The 21,294-nt window shown below is 45.6% G+C and overlaps 3 protein-coding genes across 3 annotated transcripts; 1 reads left to right on the forward strand and 2 right to left on the reverse strand.

The window, feature by feature from the left end:
- Positions 1-1,507: 1,507 nt before the first annotated feature.
- On the forward strand, positions 1,508-3,336 carry LOC123074003 (pollen allergen Phl p 5b). Its single transcript, XM_044496968.1, has one exon. The coding sequence runs from the start codon at positions 1,571-1,573 to the stop codon at positions 3,170-3,172; it is 1,602 nt and encodes a 533-aa protein (XP_044352903.1). The 5' UTR covers positions 1,508-1,570; the 3' UTR covers positions 3,173-3,336.
- Positions 3,337-13,786: 10,450 nt separating this feature from the next.
- Positions 13,787-14,725, reverse strand: LOC123077205 (light-regulated protein, chloroplastic). Its single transcript, XM_044499427.1, has 3 exons — positions 14,454-14,725; positions 14,195-14,353; positions 13,787-14,104 (listed from the first exon to the last, which is right to left on the reverse strand). Exons 1-3 carry the CDS (start codon positions 14,624-14,626, stop codon positions 14,032-14,034), a joined length of 405 nt encoding a protein of 134 aa, XP_044355362.1. The 5' UTR covers positions 14,627-14,725; the 3' UTR covers positions 13,787-14,031.
- A 448-nt stretch (positions 14,726-15,173) lies between these two features.
- On the reverse strand, positions 15,174-18,362 carry LOC123077204 (vacuolar protein sorting-associated protein 60.1). The gene is made up of 6 exons (XM_044499426.1): positions 18,182-18,362; positions 17,837-18,082; positions 17,664-17,735; positions 16,241-16,352; positions 15,827-15,963; positions 15,174-15,396 (listed from the first exon to the last, which is right to left on the reverse strand). Exons 1-6 carry the CDS (start codon positions 18,248-18,250, stop codon positions 15,346-15,348), a joined length of 687 nt encoding a protein of 228 aa, XP_044355361.1. The 5' UTR covers positions 18,251-18,362; the 3' UTR covers positions 15,174-15,345.
- Positions 18,363-21,294: the final 2,932 nt, after the last annotated feature.

Here is a 21,294-nt window from a genome sequence, read left to right on the forward strand (position 1 = left end):
GCACATCTTCACAAGTCCATTGTCACCACAATGGACGGCAAGCTTCAAGCATTTGATCTCTTCATGATGCTTCACTTGAACTTGCACACCGCAGCCTAACCCCACAAAGAACTCTCACGAAGATCATGGGTTAGTACACAAAGCGTAATTGAAAATGCTTACCACACCATGGGATCGCTTGATCCCTCTCGGTACATCTTCTACGCTTTGTGAGTTGATCAAGTTGATTCACTCTTGACTTAGTCTTGATCAACCATGAATCTTTTCAACTCTCTTTATTTGGATGATGTCTTGAAGATATACATGAATGATCACACAATCTTCTTCTCCAAGACATGCTTGCAATAAGCTCAACTCTCACATGACCAATCTTTGGGTAATTCCTTAATAACACCTTGGTCACCACATAAACTCCTTGAAACCAACACATGAACTTCAAGAAATGCCTATGGACAAATCCTTCAAATATAACTCAAGGCAACCATTAGTCCATAGAGATTGTCATCAATTACCAAAACCAAACATGGGGGCACCGCATGTTCTTTCACATACATACAACTATATGTGGCCGATATGCATGACACTGTGTGTGCTCGACGGGTGTGTCGGCGATAATATTTTTGGAAAGAAAAAAAGTTGCACACGGACACGGACAATAAAACATGTAATTGCATGTGATTCAATGTACATGCAATTGTGTGCGATTGATGTATGTGTAAACAAGTGACAATATTTTTTTAAATAATAATAGCAATTGAAAAAAATGGAACAAACCAAAGCCAACAGCCCTATTAATCGCTCCTGTCCCCACGCAACACAAGCACTAACAGAAAATTCAGCCTAGAAGAAAGCCCAAATAACAGACAAAGGAAAAGCCACACACCCCTCATGGCCAGCCCATGGGGCATCTCTGTCCAACACAAAAAATAGAAGAGAAGGCAAGAAAAGAAAAAGAAACAAGGCAATGGGCCGGGAGCACAACTAAAACAGGCCGATACATCACATGGAAACATCGATCCTGAATCTCAAACAGAAAACTATCGAAGGTCAAAGTACATCGACCGAGTTACTAAAAAAAAGTACATTCGTGTCCGTCCCCTTAAAACTCACTCGATTGAGTTTTAGCCGTCCCCTTTTGTTATTCGTGTAAGCTTGCCAATCGATAAGAAAGTAACCGTGTTCACCCTAAAAAAAGGTAATTGGAACTAACAAAGTCTTAATTAATCCTATATATAGTGTTAGTCTAAATCAAGAAAGTAATTGGACGAAGATGGTGGCGACGAGCGAGCGAGCGGAAGCTGTGATGCATGGCCTCATGCAAGTACCATCAGCCGGTCCTCGATCGCGGCCTGCGCGCGAAGCTCTCGTGCTCATGGCCTCTCGGCCACCCACCTGGCCACCTCTCGTGGTCGATCATGGTCGCCGCTCGCGCGCGAAGCTCTCTCGTTGCCCGGGCGGTCTCTGTGCCGTATAAAAAGCTAGCGATCATGGACATCAGACCACCCAGAGCTACCGATTGATCCTCTTCCTCCCTCCACGGACATCTGCTCCATCCAGCAGCTAGCTTGCAATGGCACCTCAGCGGCAGCAGCTGCAGCACAAGGCCGCCGTGGTCGCGCTCTTCCTGCTGTCCGCCCTCGTGGCTGCGCCCGCCGTTGCTGCTTCCAGGCCCGAATCCGGCGGCTACGCACCCGCCACGCCCTCCGAGGCCGCGACGCCGGCCGAGCCCGCCGCCAGCACGCCCTCCAAGAAGGCGGCAGGCTACACTGACTCTACGCCGGCCGAGTCCTCAGCCAGCACGCCCGCCGACACGGCGACGCCCGCCAAGAAGGCGGGAGGCTACACTGACTCTACGCCGGCCGAGTCCTCAGCCAGCACGCCCGCCGAGGCGGCGACGCCCGCTAAGAAGGCGGGAGGCTACACTGACTCTACGCCGGCCGACTCCTCAGCCAGCGCGCCCGCCGAGGCGGGGACGCCGACCGAGGCCGCCGCCAGCACTCCCGCTGAGGGGGGAACGCCCGACAAGGCCGCGGCGGGCTACACTGACACTACGCCGGCCGAGCAGCCCGCCGCCGATGGCACTAAGGTCAAGGTGCCGCCCGGGGAGGGGAAGGCGACGACGCCCGAGCAGAAGTTCATCGAGAAGGTGAACCAAGCGTTCAAGAAGGCTCTGGACGCGGCCAACGCGGCGGCGCCCGACGACAAGTTTTCGGTGTTCGACGCCGCCTTCAACAGGGAGATCAAGCAGTGCCTCGCCGGCATGAGTGCCAAATTCATCTCCATGATCGACCGCGCCTTCAAGATAGCGTACAACTCCGCCGTCGCCGCCACCAACGCGCAGGAAAAGTTCTCCTGCTTGGTGCTCACCCTCACGGAGGCCCTCCGCTTCATTGCCGCCACCCTGGACGCCCACGCCATCAAGCCAGCCATCGAGGAGGTGGTTGCCGGAGGCATGAAGGCCGCGGCCGGCGCGACGCAGGTCATCAAGAAGCTCGACACGGTCATCAAGGCAGCCTCCGCTGCTGCCAAAGAAGCTCCGAAAGCCGACAGGATCCTCGTGTTCCAAGCCGCCCTCAACAAGGCCATCAAGGAGCAGATGGGCCCCGGCTACGACGGGAGCAAGACGACCTCCGATCTCGACGCGGCGTTCAAAAAGGCCGTTGAATCCGCCGCCACCTCCAAGCCGGAGGCTAAGGAGACCGACGTGGCGGACGCCTTGGCGAAGTCCATCACCACCATTGCCAATGCCACCAAGGATGGCGCCGAAACTGCTGCCGCGCCCGCCGCAGAAGCCGGTACCAAGACTGCAGCTGCCGACGCCGGCTACAAGGCCGCCGACAAATCCGCTGCCGAGCCCGCTGCCGCGCCAGCTGCCGAAGCCGCCGACAAATCCGCTGCCGAGCCAGCTGCCGAAGCCGCAACCGCGCCCGCTGCCGAAGCCGCTACCAAGCCCGCGGCTGATGAATCCGGTTACAAGGCCAAGGCCAAGGCCGAAGCCGCTCCCAAGCCCGCAGCAGAATCCGCTACCAAGTCCGCTGCCAAGACCGCAGCCGATGCCCCTGCCGAGCCCGCTGCGGAAGCGGCTGCCAAGCCCGCAGATGGCAAATCCGGCTACAAGGCCGCCGCCGATGCCGCGACCAAACCTGCTGCCGCAGGCGGCTACAATCTGTGAGCTGCTGGCGCTAGCTAGCTTTTCCCTTTCCCTTCGTCCATGCATTTAGCCGCGCGATCGACACAGTGCCATTGCTTTAATAATTCCTTTTTGTAATTTTTGTCTAGCATTTATGTGATGGTGCATTGCATGGATGGATAACATGCAATCCCCATGATAAGTCAGCTTAAGTCCCTGTCAGCCGTGATAAATCTTCAGTTATGATAAACTCAAGCTTGTTGGAAAGAGGAAGACGAGTAGCATCAAAACAGCGACTGGTTATAGTAAGAAGAGGCAGGGGAGGTATGCCTAACAAATAGAGGAGTGAAACCTTCAACCGAGAAGAACCAGCATAACCTCCAACATCGAAAACATCATAGAAGATGCGAGTGAACTCCGTTTTCGACGAACTCGAGCTTGTCATCAAGATGACCATAAGCTCCAAAACTCACAAAGAGAAGAACCAAACAAGAACCAATAAAGATGATGCAAGGATGCAATGGTTTGAGCTCTCTATGAACGATACGATCAAGCTACTCATCGAGAGCCCCCCTTGATAGTACGGCAATCGATCCTATAACCCGGTCTCCCAACTACCATCATGAGACCGGTAAAATAGAAAACCTATCAAGAGCAAACCTTTGCCTTGCACATGGTCCACTTGAGCTAAATGATGACGATCTTGACTCCCTTAAGATGGACCACCTTTCTTGATTGCGTTGGCTCGATGAAGACTAGTTGATTGCTCCCCCATACTCCACTATGGGTGAGCCACTCTTCGGCACATCTTCACAAGTCCATTGTCACCACAATGGACGGCAAGCTTTAAGCACTTGATCTCTTCGTGATGCTCCACTTGAACTTGCACACGGCAATCTTGATGACGATCACCACTTGATGTCATCCTCTCCATGGGTTGAGTGATATCTTCCTCTTGACGCAAGCCCATGAACACGAACCTAACCCCACATAGAACTCTCACATAGACCATGGGTTAGTACACAAAGCACAATGGAGAATGCTTACCATACCATGGGATCACTTGATCCCTCTCGGTACATCTTCTACGCTTTGTGAGTTGATCAAATTGATTCACTCTTGACTTAGTCTTGATCAACCTAGAATCTTTCCAACTCTCTTCATTTGGATGATGTCTTGAAGGTAAACATGAATGATCACACAATCTTCTTCTTCAAGACATGCTTGCAATAAGCTCAACTCTCACATGACCAATCTTTGGATAATTCCTTAATAGCACCTTGGTCAACACAAACTCTCCTTGAAACCAACACATGTACTCCAAGAAAAGCCTACGGACAAAACCTTCAAATATAACTCAAGGCAACCATTAGTCCATAGAGATTGTCGTCAATTACCAAAACCAAACATGGGGGCACCACATGTTCTTTCAAACATGATTTCCTTTAAAAAAGGCCACTCCACTCGATCATATGCTTTGTGCATGTCCAGTTTGATTGCACACATGCCCTCTTTACCGGTCCTTTTATTTTTTATTTTACAGAAACATTCATAAGCCACTAAGATGTTATCTGTAATCATTCTTCCAGGCACAAAGGCACTTTGGGTAGGGCTAATAATATCTGAGAGGATTGTCTTCAGACGAGCAGCAATCATCTTTGAAATGACCTTATACACCACATTGCATAAATTGATTGGTCTAAATTGAGTTACCTTTTCTGGGGAGTTAACTTTTGGGATCATTACTATTGTAGTATCATTCCAACCATCAGGTATAGTACATGTATTCACCGCTTTGAGAACCTCTTCAGTCAAATCATCCCCTAACATAGCCCAAAATCTTTTGTAAAAAATGGCATGAAGGCCATCTGGCCCTGGCGCCTTTAAATCACCAATGTCAAAGAGTGCCTTCCTAACCTCTTCGGTCGTGTAAGGGGCAAGGAGAGCCCTATTCATCTCATTTGTTACTTTCCTTTTTACAAGGGAGAGGACCTCATGGTTCGGTTGATTAACTTCTGAAGTAAATAGGTTAGAAAAATATCCCAGAATATGATTCTTCATCTCCGTGTCTTTTACCCAAACCCCATTATCATCAAGCAATTTTTTTATCTGATTTCTCTTCTTTCTAGCTGTTGCGGCGTTATGGAAAAAAGAAGTATTACGGTCACCATGCAATAACCAGTTTGCTCGACCCCGTTGTAGCCAGTGTATCTCCTCTTGTTCCAATAAATTTTCAATCAATACAATAATCTCCTTTTGACTTGCAAGAGAGTTAGCATTCACAGGCCCTCTCCGTAGTTTTTCTAAATCTTTTTTTAGTTTATTGATTCTTTTTTTCGGACCCTTGAGGATATCACGACCCCAAGTGTGCAAATCTGCATGTACCGCTCTTGTACGATCAACGAGAGACGGCCCTATGCCCAACATCTTCGCTTTTTCCCAAGCTGTACGTACAACTTCCGTAACCGTCTCTTCTTTCAGCCATCGAGCTTCAAATTGTTTCCTTCGACTTTTTGAGCGGTCAAAAATATTATTGTCAAAATATTCCGTGTCTAAAATAATAGGGCGATGGTCTGAGTGTACATGTTCTTCGTTTATAACCGCCGCTCGAGGGAATTTATTCGCCCAATCCACATTACAGACTGCTTGATCCAGTCTTTCCCTGATTTCGCCCGTCCTCCATGTAAATAAATCACCCATACATCCCATATCTGCTAGTCCACATTCCCCCAAACAATTTCGAAAATCTCTCATCATCACATTTGGTCTCGCATTCCCTCCCTCTTTCTCTGATGAGAGCAAAATTTCATTAAAATCTCCTAAAACTACCCATGGGTGATCGCCTTTTTTATACAAGTTTCGAATATCATCCCATGACAGAGCACGGTCACTCCAGTTGGGGTGCCCATAAAACCCCGTAAAACGCCATTGTACAGTATTCCCATTCATAAAAAGAACATCAATAAAATTACACATAGTTCAACTCAACTTTATTCATATTCTGATAAAACAAGACAAGGCCACCCGCCCGGCCATCGCTCTCAACTACAAACATTGAATCGAAATTTAAAACTCGACGAAGCTCATCGGCTTTACATTTATTTAAGTGAGATTCTGAAAGGAAAATTAGCTCTGCTTTGGTACGCTCCTGTAGATCCAAGAGCTCGCGAACCGCCGTGGGAGAGAGCATCCCACGGCAGTTCCATCCGATGATTCTCATTTGGCCCGGCGTACCTCCTCTTCGGAGGCTGCGGATGCGCCATCATCTCCAACTGACTCCCTTCTCTGCTGCCCCGGAGCCTCTTCTTTCTCCTCAACTTCTTTTGATACGTGAGTAACCACCCCATTTCCATCTCTCACAGCTTCCACTCTACCCGTACATACACGCTTAGAAGATACATTTATGTCCCCATACAGAATACGCTCATAGCTATCCATGGTTTTCTCAAAAGAGAAATCTAGCTCACTACCAGTTGCTGGAGCTTCATAGAGGCTTCTTTTTTTTACCTATAATGTTCTTGCGTGCTTCCTCTGAACTCCCAACTCCTCCTCCCTTTTTTTACCTATAATGCAAGGGAGATCATTCGATGACGGCCCTTCAGTTGCCCTGCCTGTCTTGCCACTGCTCCATTTCCGATTGGATCCGGCGGGCAATTTGAATTGAATCATGGGCCGCGCGTGTGGACTACTGTTTTACATCCTCTGCTCGGGTTAACGAACGGTCTCGTATTTGGTCTCAAAATTTGACAATAGATTTGACTAGAAAAACATATAAATTGTACACCAAAAAAATCATAGAGTGTTACATTAATGAATTTGATAAGATTCAATCAGGGGCACGCATATTTCTGCAACTCCGCTGCCAGTCTGCTTCATGCGTTTTCCAGCAAATGCCTCCTGCAGATTCTGTCGCAAGTCAACACCACAGATGTCTGCAAATTAACAGTGCAGTAGAGCGAGTGCTTGGAAGGAAAATGCACAACAAAACTCCACTGATTACGGCTGGCTTACTGGAAGAAAAAAAAGCGGCTGGAGATGCTCTAACAGTGCAGTAGATGGAGTGCTTGGAAGCAAAATTGCACAACAAACTCCACTGATTACGCCTGGCTTACTGAAAAAAAGCGGCTGGTTCTGCACATGCCGGACTCTATCAGGCGCCGACGCAGGCTTCATTAACAAGAGCACAGTGCGAGGATTGCCCTGGAGATTCCCCCATGATTCCGACAGGTGGTTAATCATGTAGGTACGTCTGCAAACAGTCATGAACTGGAGTGCTCAGACTTGAAATGAAACCAATACCAGGTACTCCCTCCGTTTCAAAATAAGTGTCTCAACCTTACTACAACTTTATACTAACACTAGTAGAAAACAGGGCTTTGGTCACAAGGCAGTATTCACATTAGTCCTAGTTCAGTCACGAACCGGGACTAATGTGAGCATGGTCCCGGTTCGTACGGCTAAGGCATTAGTCCCGGTTCACCTGGGCCCTTTAGTCCCGGTTGGTGCCACGAACTGGGACTAAAGGTGGCACCAACCGGTACTAATGGGCTTTGAGGCATTAGTACCGGTTCGTGGCACGAACCGGTACTAAATGTCCCATTTTCAAACTCTACCCCCCTGGACCGCCTTTTCAGTTTTAGAAAATACAAAAGAAAATGATGGAAATGTCAAAAAAATAAAATAAAATAAGTTTTCCATGTGATATGTGGTCTAGTTGTTGGGAAAATTTACAAATATGAATTTCGACTTTATTTGCAAAATCTCTATAGAATTTGTAAAATGGGAATAACTTTTGCATACGAACTTGGATTAAAAAGTTTTTTATATAAAAAATCATCTACTCGAATAGTTACATCCAAATTTAACTGGGGGAACCCCGTTAAACATTTTCAAAATCCTCAAAAACTAACAGAAAAAAAGTTACGGGGCTTTTAAGATCTAGAGTGGAAAAAAATCGAAAAAAATTCAAACTTACTAGTGGCGCACCATTTGCTAGGTGCGCCACTAGTAACAGAAAAAAATATAGTTTCAATTTTTTTTTTGGAAAAAATGTGGTCAAATCTGGTCAAACTGTGGTCAAACTAATTATTCTAGAATATTAGTGTTACTAAATAATTATTTCAGTTTTTTTTTTGAATTTTGGTCAAATCTGGTCAAACTGTGGTCAAACTAATTATTCAAGAAATATTAGTGTTACTAAATAATTATTGTTTTTTAAAACTATAGTTTCAAACTCAAACAGTGAAATGTGTCACTTCATGCTCAAGCTAAATTCCTGAGGGTTAATAGGATTGACAACTTACTATTGTCAGGAAAACAACAAGTGCAGACTTGGAAACGAGGGAGAATAGAACCCGGAAGTTAAGCGTGCTCAGGCTGGAGTAGTGAGAGGATGGGTGACCCTCCGGGAAGTTAGATGATTTGGAATGATGAGGGATGATTAGAAATTAGAGTATAAATTGAGTAGTGATGAGGGATGGTGTTAGAGATTAGAGGTTAAAATAATTCAGAAATTTAAAAATCAAAAAAAAAATTCAAAAAAAAACATAAAATTTCTTTAGTCCCGAAGGTGGAGCTCCACGTGGCCACGGCCTTTAGTCCCGGCCCCTTTTTCTACTAGTATAAAGTTAAGACACTTATTTTCGGATCGGAGGGAGTATCTCCCAACAAACTTTTTTCCCTAGAAAATCTCTCAACAAACTATAGTTGCACTGCATATGTTTGGCATTCCTACGAGTAGTAGGCACTAGTCCCATTTTTGCGGACAACGACACGAGCAGGCATGGGTTGGCATCATTTTGGTTGTCTTGATGCACGGCACGACCTTTACAAATCCATGAAAATGCGGGCATATTCCCACTACTGTGCATGCATGATTGGTTACGCAAACTAGGAACTTGTCGTCGCTCTCTTTTTTGCCCTAAAGAATACAACTCTCGTAGCAAATAGCTCCGGCAGGTTTCCGCTCATAGCTGACTCTGTCGAGCAATCCGTGCGATAATATCTTTTCCTGTACTGCAATCATAATCAACAACAAACACAGTGCGAGGAGATATATAGGCCCGAGCTTCCTGATTGATCCTGACAGTGACAGGCACGCGCTACACTTAAAATCGTGGGGTACTTGCAAGCCAAATCTCACACAAAACTCTAATCGCTACTCTTGCATGTGTGTTAGCTACTCACTGATATCTCTCTGTATTGTTCGATATGGTGTGATTGAGCAGCTAATAGGTTCGGAGTACACTTCTGGTACAAGCACAAGTGTGCTGAAATGGAAGAAGCAACAACATGGGAAGGGTTGAGAGCCAGAGGTGGGAGAGGAAGTGCCGTCGCCGGTTCGGTTCGTGACCCCTTCTGGATGCCTGCTCGATCCACTCCTTCACGTACTTGTAGGCGCTGTCTTCCATGGCCCGGATGCAAGGCCCGGCCCTCTCATGCCGGCCCAAGGCCCACCCGTGGAGGGTTGCTAACAATGTGTAGAGCATATACTTAGCCATGACACTTACACTAGTACTCGCTCTATTTCAATTAATAAGGCATGAACGCATTTTAAAAAAAGAAGACCATAATTGGGGCATCAGTGATGGCGGCGGGGAGTAAGGGCGGCGGCGGCAGGAAGTGGTGGCCATTCAGGCCAGAGATGGGAGGGGGCGGAAATTCACTCCACGCGGCGTCGGGCGAGTATATTTGAGTGGCTTTACCTCGTTTTTTGGGCCGAGGAGGATAATTTATTCTCTTGTAACCGTTGAAAGTTCGGTTAGCTGCCTATTTTTCTCCTCTATAAAGGTTTTTAGGGGATCTGTTAAAGATGCTCTAAGGCCCCTATATTTTCTCCTTGATAGTTCTCGCTAAGCCCCTCCCCCCCACCCCAAAACTCAACTAAGATCCGCGAACCCCAAACGACGCCTCCAGGAAGGGGAGCAACGTCTACACGCTGCCGCCGTCCACAAGGGGAACCAAGACTTTCGCCCAAAAGGAGCGACAGGCTGTGAGCGCCCGAAATGGGTTCGACAGGGGTTGCAACCTAATTTTTAGGGTTTCAATGAGGCTTTCGAGAGCCGCAACAGGGCCAAGGATCAACCGTGCATTCCAGGCTAGAGTGAAAACATGGTGCGAGTGTCAATGTGGACATGTTCATTGCGCATCCGGCCACGCAACATGAACCAACATGAATGCAAGGGAGATCATCCGCGAGACAAGCAGGACACTATCGATCCGGCCGGCGCCGACGGAGAAGACGTGGCCGGGATCAACTCTTTGCAGGAAGTATGGAATGGCCGGCGCCGGCGGAGAAGACGTGGCCGGATCAACTCTTTGCAGGAAGTATGGAATGCATCGGACCAGTAGAGCTTCATGGGAGCCAAAGGGGGCCATTGCCCCCTACTCTAGGAAAACTGCCTCTAAGTATTAGGTTTGAATATCAATTATTTCTTGGAGTTCATGCATAACTTACCTTCAAGAATCTTCCTCAAGCTCCGCCACTGCATCGAACGCCAACACAACAAAGTCTGTATTCCATATTCAACATTGGTCTTGTTCTAAAGGTCTTTGCGCCAGAGGTTCAAATATATATAAAAAATAATTTAAATATTGGTTTAGAAGATATAAACAATTTAAGTTTACAAAGGGGTAATAAAAAAATGATGGGTTTGTTTGGGAGAGAGAAGATAGAGGTAGCCTGTTGGGATAGTTGATTTCACGTGCATGATGGGTGGATTGGATATGGGTTGCGCGCGTAATTGGTTAGACAAAACCGCTTCCTCATTGTGAGATGAATTTGTGACTTCCACTTCCAAAGATGTCAACCACTTAGCACCCGCCCATGCGCTAGTGAGTGAAAGCTCATGAAAAAAAAAGGCAATAGCCATGCCGAACGTGTGAACTGGCCAGAATGCACGAGTGTGACCCAAAAAAATGTTTAGCCCAATCCACCTGCAGGCATGGAAAAATTGCAAGGAGGAAAATGCCGATGCGGTGTACCTAATGGTCGAGACCACGGATCACTCTCGAAAATTTAAATGTGGTAAAACAAATCTGGTAGTAAAACTTTAGCTAAATGGGACAAAAACCTGCAATACATTCAAAAACTGAAATTCACTCTTAATAAAACGAAGACACGACGAGCTGGAGATTACTACTCCATGGCAAGGCGTCTGAAACTAAAATGAATATATATATATGAAAAATCCATCCTACCACCCGGTGATAGTTACCCCACATGTCTCATATACTACCATGTGGTACTATATATATACTATTTTATTATTTTAAATATGTTCATACTATATCTAAGATATTTCAAAACAAGTTACATGAAAAAATTGCATATGAGCCCATAGTTTTTGTTATATTTGTGAAATACGTACATATTTGTACGTAAAAAAGAGCATACTCAAAACATGACACATACTACCTAAAAGTTAGTATATATACTACCTAATCATTGTTATATACTACATACTACACGTACATACTCTCGATTTCGACAGATACTACATACAATATACAAAACGCAAGTGGTGGTAACTACCACTGCTTGTAGGAAACATTCTTAACAGAATACAACATACTTCCTAAAATGGAAATAGTCCATACTTTCTTAACAGAATACAACATACTACATACTCCATACTTTCTTAAGTGGAGATACTCCATACTTCCTTAACAGAATACAACATACTGCATACGCATTAGTTTGTTGGAAAACTACTCCATTCTATCACTCTCTTTAAAATTTACTCATTCTACATACTCCCACTTTGAGTGTACACAAATTAAGATTCACAATGTCACCAAATAATTAATCCTCGCCGGCGGCATATATGATCATACTCTCTTTTATTATTATTATTATTTGTAGAAAATACTATCTTTTATGATGTACTCCATATTGTATTGCTGCTACAAATACAATCCACTACATATACTCTAGTTAATTCCTCATACTCTTATTTGTAAACATACATACCAAATAAAAACTACATCCATATTCCAAGGCGCAAGCAGAACTATATACACCTTGGTACGATATAATTTCATCCATAGATACAGATTCCAGAGATATAAGTGGTGAATGCGCATGAGATTTTTGAAAGAGCACGCACATGACTACAACGTATCCACTCAGGGGGTGTTTGGTTCCAGGGATTTTTTGTGTCAGGACTAAAAAAGGTCCCTAGCAAACCAAACAGGGGACCTTTTTGGGACTTTTTGCTAAAAGTCCTTAGAAACACCTCTTTGAGAGTCTTTTTCAAAAAGTCCTAGGGACTAGAAAAAGTCCTAGGACTAGAGAACCAAACACCACCTCAACTTGATGCATGCATGCACACAATTAGCTAGCCCAACAAAATATAATATGTGTGTCGTAATATACTATGTACAAAATTTTTCTAGAAATTTCATCCTCCATACTACCTATTTTTAACAAAAACTACGATCGTATTCTGACTAAAGATTTTCCTTCCACCAGGAATAATAGGCGTCACATCCACACATGCTTATCCCATAAACAGTTTGACCAGGTGCGTAGCCCAGAATTAAGAAGTGGTTGAACAACTTGCCGGATTATTTAATAATAAAACTAAATTAGTTGCTCTTATTGGATTCCATAGAACCCGTTAACCAGATCCATCTATCCGGTTGGCTTGTTGGTGCGTAGAGTGTGGAGGAGGTCAGCTAGCTAGGTGGTAGTTACCATTGCTTGTAGATAAAATTTGTCAAATGTTTCCTACAAATAGTGGTAGTTACCATCACTTACGTTTTGTATGTTGTATGTAGTATCTGTCAAAACTAAGAGTATGTACGCTTAGTATGTAGTATATAACGATGTTTCGATAGTACATATACTACTTTTTAGGTAGCATGTACCAAATTTTGAGTATACTATTTTTTACGTATAAATATGTACGTATTTCGTGAATATAACAAAAGTATGGGCTCATATGAAATATTTTCATGAAACTTGCTTTGAAATATCTTAAATATATTATATGTACATATTTAGAATGATAAAGTATTATATATAATAATTCATGATAGTATATGAGACATGCGGGTAACTACCCGGGTGGTAGGAGCCGGAGGAGGAGCGGCAGTAGCATCGGGGTGGAAGACGCGGAAGGAGCAGGCGAGGTCAGCGGCGACGGTCATGACCGCGCCGTCGTTGCCGCACTTGCCGCAGTAGTTGGGTGCAGAGAACACGGTCACAAGCTTCCCGCCGGCGAACTCTTGGTCGTACCCGCCATCCTTCATCTCGTGTGCCCTGCACACCATGGCCAGCCCGTGCCTCTCGCAGAACTCCTCCACCACGTCGGCGCCGAAGGTGAAGGACGTGCTCCTGCGCGGGTCCCCCCACCCCAGTCGTCGCCGTCCGAGGCGGGTCCGACCACAGCAGGTCGCACACGAGCCCGTGCTCGGGGACGTCACGGTTTTCTAATAATGAATTTTTATAATAATGTTTTCTAATAATTCATTTTTTTTCTAATAATGAATTTTTACAGGTTTTTTGTTGAAAACCGCCTTAACTATCTCACCTTTAACTTTTTAACGGTTTTCTATAAATAAAATTATGTTTTTTTACTTCTAAACTATGTTTCCTTTGATTTAAGTTCATTGGAACAGAGGGATTACAAGCATTTAAGACGAACAAACTACTAATCCGACGACGAATTGATGACTGCATTTCGTTTATGTGCAACACAGTACAGACAGCGTAGCAGCATGTTTTTGCTTATTATTCACATGATGATGTACATCGATCGACCCCTGTCCCCTGCTAAGAAGAAGTTCCAACTTTGTTTGGAGGAGCTTCCTCCAGTTTGAGCAATGAAATCCCTTTAACCCCGAAAAAAAAAAAGAAGTTCCAACTTGATGGATATACTGCTGCTACTAGTAGGTAGCTACTTGGTGGTTTGGTAGGGCGCCTCGCAGAACTCGCCGCCAAGATCGTCGCACGCCTCGTCCGGGAACACCCTGCATCCATCCATCCACACACAGTTTCCATTTAGTGACAGCCTGACAGCTGAAGTGCTACAGCTAGTATGATTGTGAAGGCAGGGTTACGTTTTTGGCTCGTCGTAGGCTAGGTACTCCCTCTCCACCTCCGGCGCCCTCGCCGCGGCAGCTGGGCCGCCGGCGCCAGCGTCGAGCTTCGTCTCCGGGTACATCTGCGCGTCGCAGGCCTCGCCGCCGACCAGGTCGCAGGCCTCCATGGGGAACACCCTGCACCCACCATCGCGCCACCACATGACACGACAAATGCCCAGTTCAGTTCAAGCTCACCGGCATCTATATATCTAGTCAAGAACGGAGAGGAACGTACGAGACGCTGGAGCTGTAGTCCGCCTCCGGCGCCGCCGCAGCCGATGCACGGACGCCGGCACCCACAAGCCTTCTGCCGCCGGCGGCCACGGCGGCGCTCCTTCTCCTCGCCGCCGGCCTGCCCGTTAACGTGACAGGCAGCACGGCCGACAAAGCAACGGCGGCCTGCATCATCTTCCCGTTAATCTGATCCTTTCTATCTACAAGTCTAGAATACGAGGTTGTGGTGCTTCCGGCTTTGCTGTTAGCTCTGACGATCAGGCTAAGCAGTGCCTGCTTATATACTGCCACGGGTGTGCCCCTTCTGGATAACAGTGGGGCCATGTGCTCTCCTCCTATTGGCTGTCCACCTCAATGAGACCAAATTTTGTACCACTCCAAAGATATTTCTGCCACCCCAGGCTTCATACTTATCTTGCCTCCATTATTTGTTACAAATGGGCAAAATGTGCACAGGATAAGTAAAAGACATGTCGCCTTCTGACCTCTGTTTTTATCTCCAGTTTCTGTTTGAGAAATCTACCATTGTTTTTCAGCAACTTATGTTCTCCCTATTGCAACCAATAAGAAACCTACTGGTGAATGATGATAGATACGTCCATTTCCGCGACAAGTAATTCCGAACGGAGGGAGTAACTATGATGAGAGTACAGCGCTGCCCCGAACAGGAACGACCACCAGAAAATAATGAACGATATGCACGGAGCCCATACAGCCAGGATAGAGCAAAGCAGAGCCGGAAACTAGCTACATTGCACAGCTTAGCCATAAGAGGCAGTACCATCAAGAAATGGCTTACAAGGATTGTTTAAGTGCAAACACAAAGACTTCTCCCGCATCATTAACAATGAGGTAGTAACACTGAGAACAAGGTCGGGAAATACTTCCAAGTTCTAACTACGGAGCGACGCTCGAGGTACCGGTGGCAGTCCAAGCTCGTCCTCCTGCACCACATAACGAAATAAACGACCCATTATTCAATAATGGCTCATGGTTGCTTAGTCATCGGTCAACTGTAGCAAATCATGCAGCGTCGTCCTACCAGGTATAAAATCACAAGCGGCAAACCAACTGTACCAAATCATGCAAGTTTGTCCTATCATGTTAAACTGGTGAACTTAGTGTGTGTGTGTGTGTGTGTGGAGGTTGATTGGTACTTTTATGCCTTTTGTCCAAAAATAACAGAAAACATATGCGAGAAACTCAGGCATAAAGTGCGTGTTTGGATTTCAGAATCCATGCACTATTTTTATCATGCTAATTCACCCCCAAGGAAAGAAACACCAGAAACTCAGGATAATATTATGCCAAGTTAAATATGCTGTGTGAATTGCATTCTGTTGTGCAATCTAAATGCACATGGAATCCACTTACCTGGTGCCTGCTTACGGGAACTGCTGCAGGATAAGTCGGTGCAGCGGGCAAGTTAAGATCAGATTCCTCATCTGGCTGAAGGTATGATGGGACTGCAGCTGACTCAAACTCCATATCAGCTTCCAGAGCATCCAGTTCTGCAATGTTCAATACAAAAGAAGATATGAGGACAGTAAACAGACGACATCTAGACTATTTACGACTATGTAATTCCCCCCAGAAGAGTACATGCCTGGGACCAACATGGCAGAGAAAGAAATCTAGAATATTTATGACATCGGGATATATTCTCCAGCTGAAAATATTAACTTTGCATATTCTAAAAAGGGCCTTCTAAAAATTACAGTTAACGAAAAGAGCAGTAAAGCCAGATCAAGTTACAGTCTTCTCCAGCTGAAAATACAGCCTCCATACCTCCCATTAGATCTTCCTCGTCAACATCATCGGGGATGTTGTAGCTTCTACCAAGAGATTCTTGTATCTCGTTGCTCACGTCCATCAGATCCGTCATTTCATCTTGCATATTCTACAAATGACAGTTCACAAAGGAACTTGTGTTACCATCAAGTGAAGGGAGAGTAATGAACAAACATTGAAAGAGAAACATTTAAGGTGGTTCATCAAGTCATTAAGTCGTACATCCCACTGTGGATACCAAAGTAATTTTGTTAGGCCCTAACCAATGTCATTTTAAGGTGGCCAAGTGCAAGAAGCACACCGAAGCACTTGCCTTGATCCGGGATGTTTAGTCTGTCCGTCCGTCCGTCCGTCTGTCTGTGAGGTTTATATTATGACTATCTGGTTAAGACTGTCGTAGTGTCGTTATTACGACTGGTTGTCAATGTAGTACCTAATGTAGTGCGAATGGTTGTTCAAATTGCTCTGTTCTGCCTATTGAGTGTGTGTCTGTGCTGGTAACCTCACCACTGGAACAAAAGGTTACCACACCGCATGTCTTGCACGTAACCAAACGGCAACACCGCATCTGGGCAAAACATGCCTGCAACCAAACGGCATACTAGTGTTTCGTCTATAATGCAAGCTGGGTTTTGTGAGCAACCAAACTAGGTGCAGAACATGGTTTTCAGCCTGCATTAGCTCAGCCAGGCTCTACTTAGCCACTGATGCAAGGAGGCCAAAAATGATGCAGGTAACCAAAGAGGCACTTAGCTGTACTTCCCACTGTAGATACTACATTAATATTGTTTAGGCCCTAACCAAATATGTCATTCTAAGCTAGCACCAGTAGGAGGTTGGTCCTTATTCGGATGGTTGCCAAAATGACCATGGCTATTCAATCACATCATATGCACTCTTTGTTATGAAAATAAATTGATGGTTGCAGAATGTAGGGTAAGTAAGGCTGATTGCCGATCCAATAATTTCTGGTCAGGCCAGATGTTGCACATGAACAGAAGATGTAAAAAAGAAGGATACGACTTTTGTTGTTGTGTAATTTTCTTCATGTAAACTCATGGATACTGCTGGGAAATGTGATCCCAGATTAGCCAATCGAAAGGATGGACTCTAGAATTAGTATGATCCTAATTCCTAAGCTTTTGGAGTATGCCCTTTCTGCTTAAACTATTCATTGCGCACTACATATGTTATTGAGCTATGTCTTGGAAATTTGCAGGTGAATGGTTACTGATATATGTATCCCCTCTAATTTAGTTACTGCTATTTGAAACTAAATCAGAGGGGATACATCCTACGCATCAGCCACGACACTGAAATACTCAAATTGTAGACAAACAAAACCTGACAGAGCATACATGGCAGTAGGAATTCGGCAGCAGCGACAGCAAAACTAAGAACGGGGAGGAGCAAAACGTACATCGATGTCCTCGATCTTGACGGTCTTCATCATCCCCTTGAGCTCCTTGTTGGCGGCCTTCATTGCACCCATCTGGACAGACAGAAAATCAAGAAAATTCAGCAACCGGACTGCAGATGAACTGGACTGGCACAGCGGTAGAGACGAGGAGACGAAGGGCGGGCGGGGCGTACGGTCTGCTGCGCGTCCTTGAGGCCGTCGGCGGCGAAGCCGACCTGGTCGAGGTTGTAGGTCTGGTTGTAGAGCATGTTGCGCTGCTCCTCGTACATGCGCTTGTGCTTGAGGAGCCTGATGGCGCGGGCCTTGATGGCCTCCTGCGAGGGGCCGGGGCGGGCCTTGCGGATCTGCTCCTTGTACCGCGCCAGCTCCTCGTCCAGCTTCTTGATCTTCTCGTCCACGCTCTCGCCCCGCTTGTTTATCTGCGCCACCGGTCAAATCGGAGCGGCATTGGATTGGATTTCGGGCGTGGGAAGGGGAAACGAATCGGGGGAGAAGGCGGGGAGGGAGAGGAGGCTGACTTGGTTGGTGGCGTCCTGGATGGTGGGCGGTGGGTCCTTGCTCTTCTTGGCGCCGAAGATCTTCTTCATCTCCGGCTCCGGCGGGCGGGCGGCGGCGGCGGCGGTTTCTCGGCTGGAGTGGAGGGACCTGGTGAGCAGAGTGAGTGCGTCTCTCTTTGTGTGTTTCGAAATTCAGATGAGCCTTTTTCTGAAACTGATATTGAGATGTAAATGGGCTTCGGTTTTGTGGAAGATGCAAGTAATGGGCCTACAAGTTAAGAAAGTTGGCAACTCGCGGGCCTGCCAGCCTAAAAAGAATGGTGAAATTAATAGCATATTTTTATTTTAATTTTCAAGAAAAAAAATTAGAGGTTAATTATGGTGAGAAATTGTGACTTCTTTCATCATCGATCGATTCTTTTATGATGTTCTGGATCGATTTCATCAAGTCTATTTGTTATAATAGTAATAGAAAATTTGATTATTCTCTCTTAGATTTCAATATTAGAAATCATTTATCTTATGGAAAAGGTTTTTTTGAACCACGGACTATAATGTGTTTCGTCCAAGAATTTTTCTTAAAACCTCTTAAATTGAATCCATGTCTGGTTTTGGATTGGGTTTCGAACTTTACGATTTTCAAACACTATGCAGAAAAAAAAACTTATATGTAGATAGCGCTATTGGATTATGACTCCCAAAATTTCGTAAAAAGTTATGGCGAGATATAAATATATTATTTCAGTCCCTTCCAAAAAATTGTTAGTTTCTCCTTTTTTGCAAAAGACAAATTGTCATACTTTTATTTAATAAATATTTCTGAACCTTTGAAGGCTTTAAATTACTCTAAATGTAAAAGAAATCAGGTGGTTTTTTATGAAACAAATCACCGGTAAGCATAAACTAATATGATCATTTGTCATCATCATCAACATAAAAAGCCAGGGTAGGTAAATGAATTTTTGTAGTGGTTATTGCAAAAGACACACATGGTCTTAATGTTTTTATATTTTTGACGGTTATTGTTTTTTTTAGTATTTCTTACATATACATGATTTTTTTGACATCTTTTCAAAATCTAAAATTACGAAAGAAATTCAAAATCAACCTAGGATCATTTTATAGTTCATTTTTTAGTATCAACACTATCATAACAACAAAAACATTCATAGTTTAAAGTTCTACTATCAACCCATTCGTAAAAAAGTGAATTGAGACTAGCTCATATGGTAAGGTTTTTGTGGTGGAACCAGCACTCTAAGGTTGAGACATTCCCATCGACTACGGAGGCGCCTTTGGTGACTTCGTCAATCTCAAGATGATGTACCGGCTTAGTCTTTCGGAGGTGATCATAGGGGTAGGGTGTGCATGCTTGCATTCATAAGAGTGAGTTTATGAACGTCTGCATCCGTAGCGTGTAAAGAAAAACATTTGAAAAAAAAATCTAGTATCAAAACCAAGCAAAATGCATTCGGGTTCCAAAATTTATGACATCATTCCATTTTTTTACAGGGATATTATTCCAAAAATAGTGTAGTACTGCTAGTAAAAACTGGATTCGTTGCCTATTAGACGAGTACTTAGTTTCTGCGCCCAATTAAGGCTTTGCAAGGCTGCACATAATCAACGTGGAGTAGTAAGTTAGTTTGATCCGGGAATATGCGTGCGGGAGGCAGAGCGCGCTGTCAATGGAACTAATTAGCGATAGAGAGCACCGTGACCGACAAGCTGGATCAACGAGAAGCAAACATTCAGGAAAGCTTGTCTACCGACAGTAATTAATCAATTTCCAAATGAAATGTGGATATGGAACACAAGGCGATCACGCATTAAGCACATTCCATGCTGATTACGATACGATGCTTCCAGGAAGCTTCGTGCATGCCTCACTCTTTCCATCTCTTCCCTGCCCCGGCCGGCGTGCTCTCTATATCTCGCTCCATATATATGTCGTTGCACCGACTGATGAGGCAAGGTACGTAGCTAGGTCTCATACATATATACGGCCTTCGTCAAGCTCATTGGTAGCACTCTAGCGGCTACCCAAGGAGCAATGGCGGCGGCGGCGCCGGTCGTTCTGGAGATGGACGTGCACTGCCGGCAGTGCGCCAAGAAGATCCGCAAGTCCATCAGGGACATGTTCGGTACGTACGCATGCATGCAGGCGCCATGCAATGGACCATTCATGCATGGATCATGGATGGACCGATCTAAGTACTTACTATAGTTGATTGGTGCTACGATCGATCCATCGATCTGAGACAGTATGCATGCATATGTTGCAGGTGTGGACAGGGTCTCCGCGTCGCACCAGACGGGGATGGTGGTGGTGCACGGCGGCGACGTGGACGCCACGATGCTGCGGTGGCTCCTGCAGCGGGCCATGGGGAGGCCCGTCACCGTCCTCAGCGACGGCGGCCGGGAGTCGATGCTGCACTACGAGGGGATCAGGCACATGGCGCCCACGCACTGCGCGCCGCATCCGCCGCCCTACGCCTGGGACAGCTCCCCCTACGCCGGCGGCTTCTCCGGGGCCTACCACCACCCGTACCAGCACTGGTCCACGCCGCCGCCGCCGCACCCGTATGGCTCTACGTCGAGCATCTTTGACGACAGCGTCCCCGGCAATTCCTGCTCAATCATGTGACTCGATCAGTTGCCCTAAATAAGTTTATCTCGTTAGGAAATTACAATCAGTAGCTAGGTGATATTATGTATCGTGGCATTGAGTTCCATACGTGCATGGTTTATTTTCACTGCCCTGCAGGGACCAGCTCTATATATTTGAGTTTTTGCATATATAATTCCTCTCGCGTTTGAGGGCTAATTTTATCAAATTATAATTTTTTTGATTAATTTGCTGTGAATATCATGGTGCCATGCATATGCACCTGAGTCCAGCTAGACCATTCGTTTGAATAGTTTAGATTGCTTAAGAGCATCTTCAACTGTCGTCCAACGCGCGGCGCGCTAAAAATGAGTTTGCAGCGTGCCGATCGTCTGCTTTGGTGCGGCGGGGAGCGCTGGCTCCAGCAACCGCGGTAAAATGTAGCGCCCGCGCGTCGCTTCAGCAGGCGCGCTAAAATGCAGCGCGCGCTCTCGCACAAACACTTTGAACTAGCATAGATAGATGA

This window comes from Triticum aestivum, chromosome 3D (assembly GCF_018294505.1).
Source record: "Triticum aestivum cultivar Chinese Spring chromosome 3D, IWGSC CS RefSeq v2.1, whole genome shotgun sequence".
NCBI classification, from domain to species: Eukaryota; Viridiplantae; Streptophyta; class Magnoliopsida; order Poales; family Poaceae; genus Triticum; species Triticum aestivum.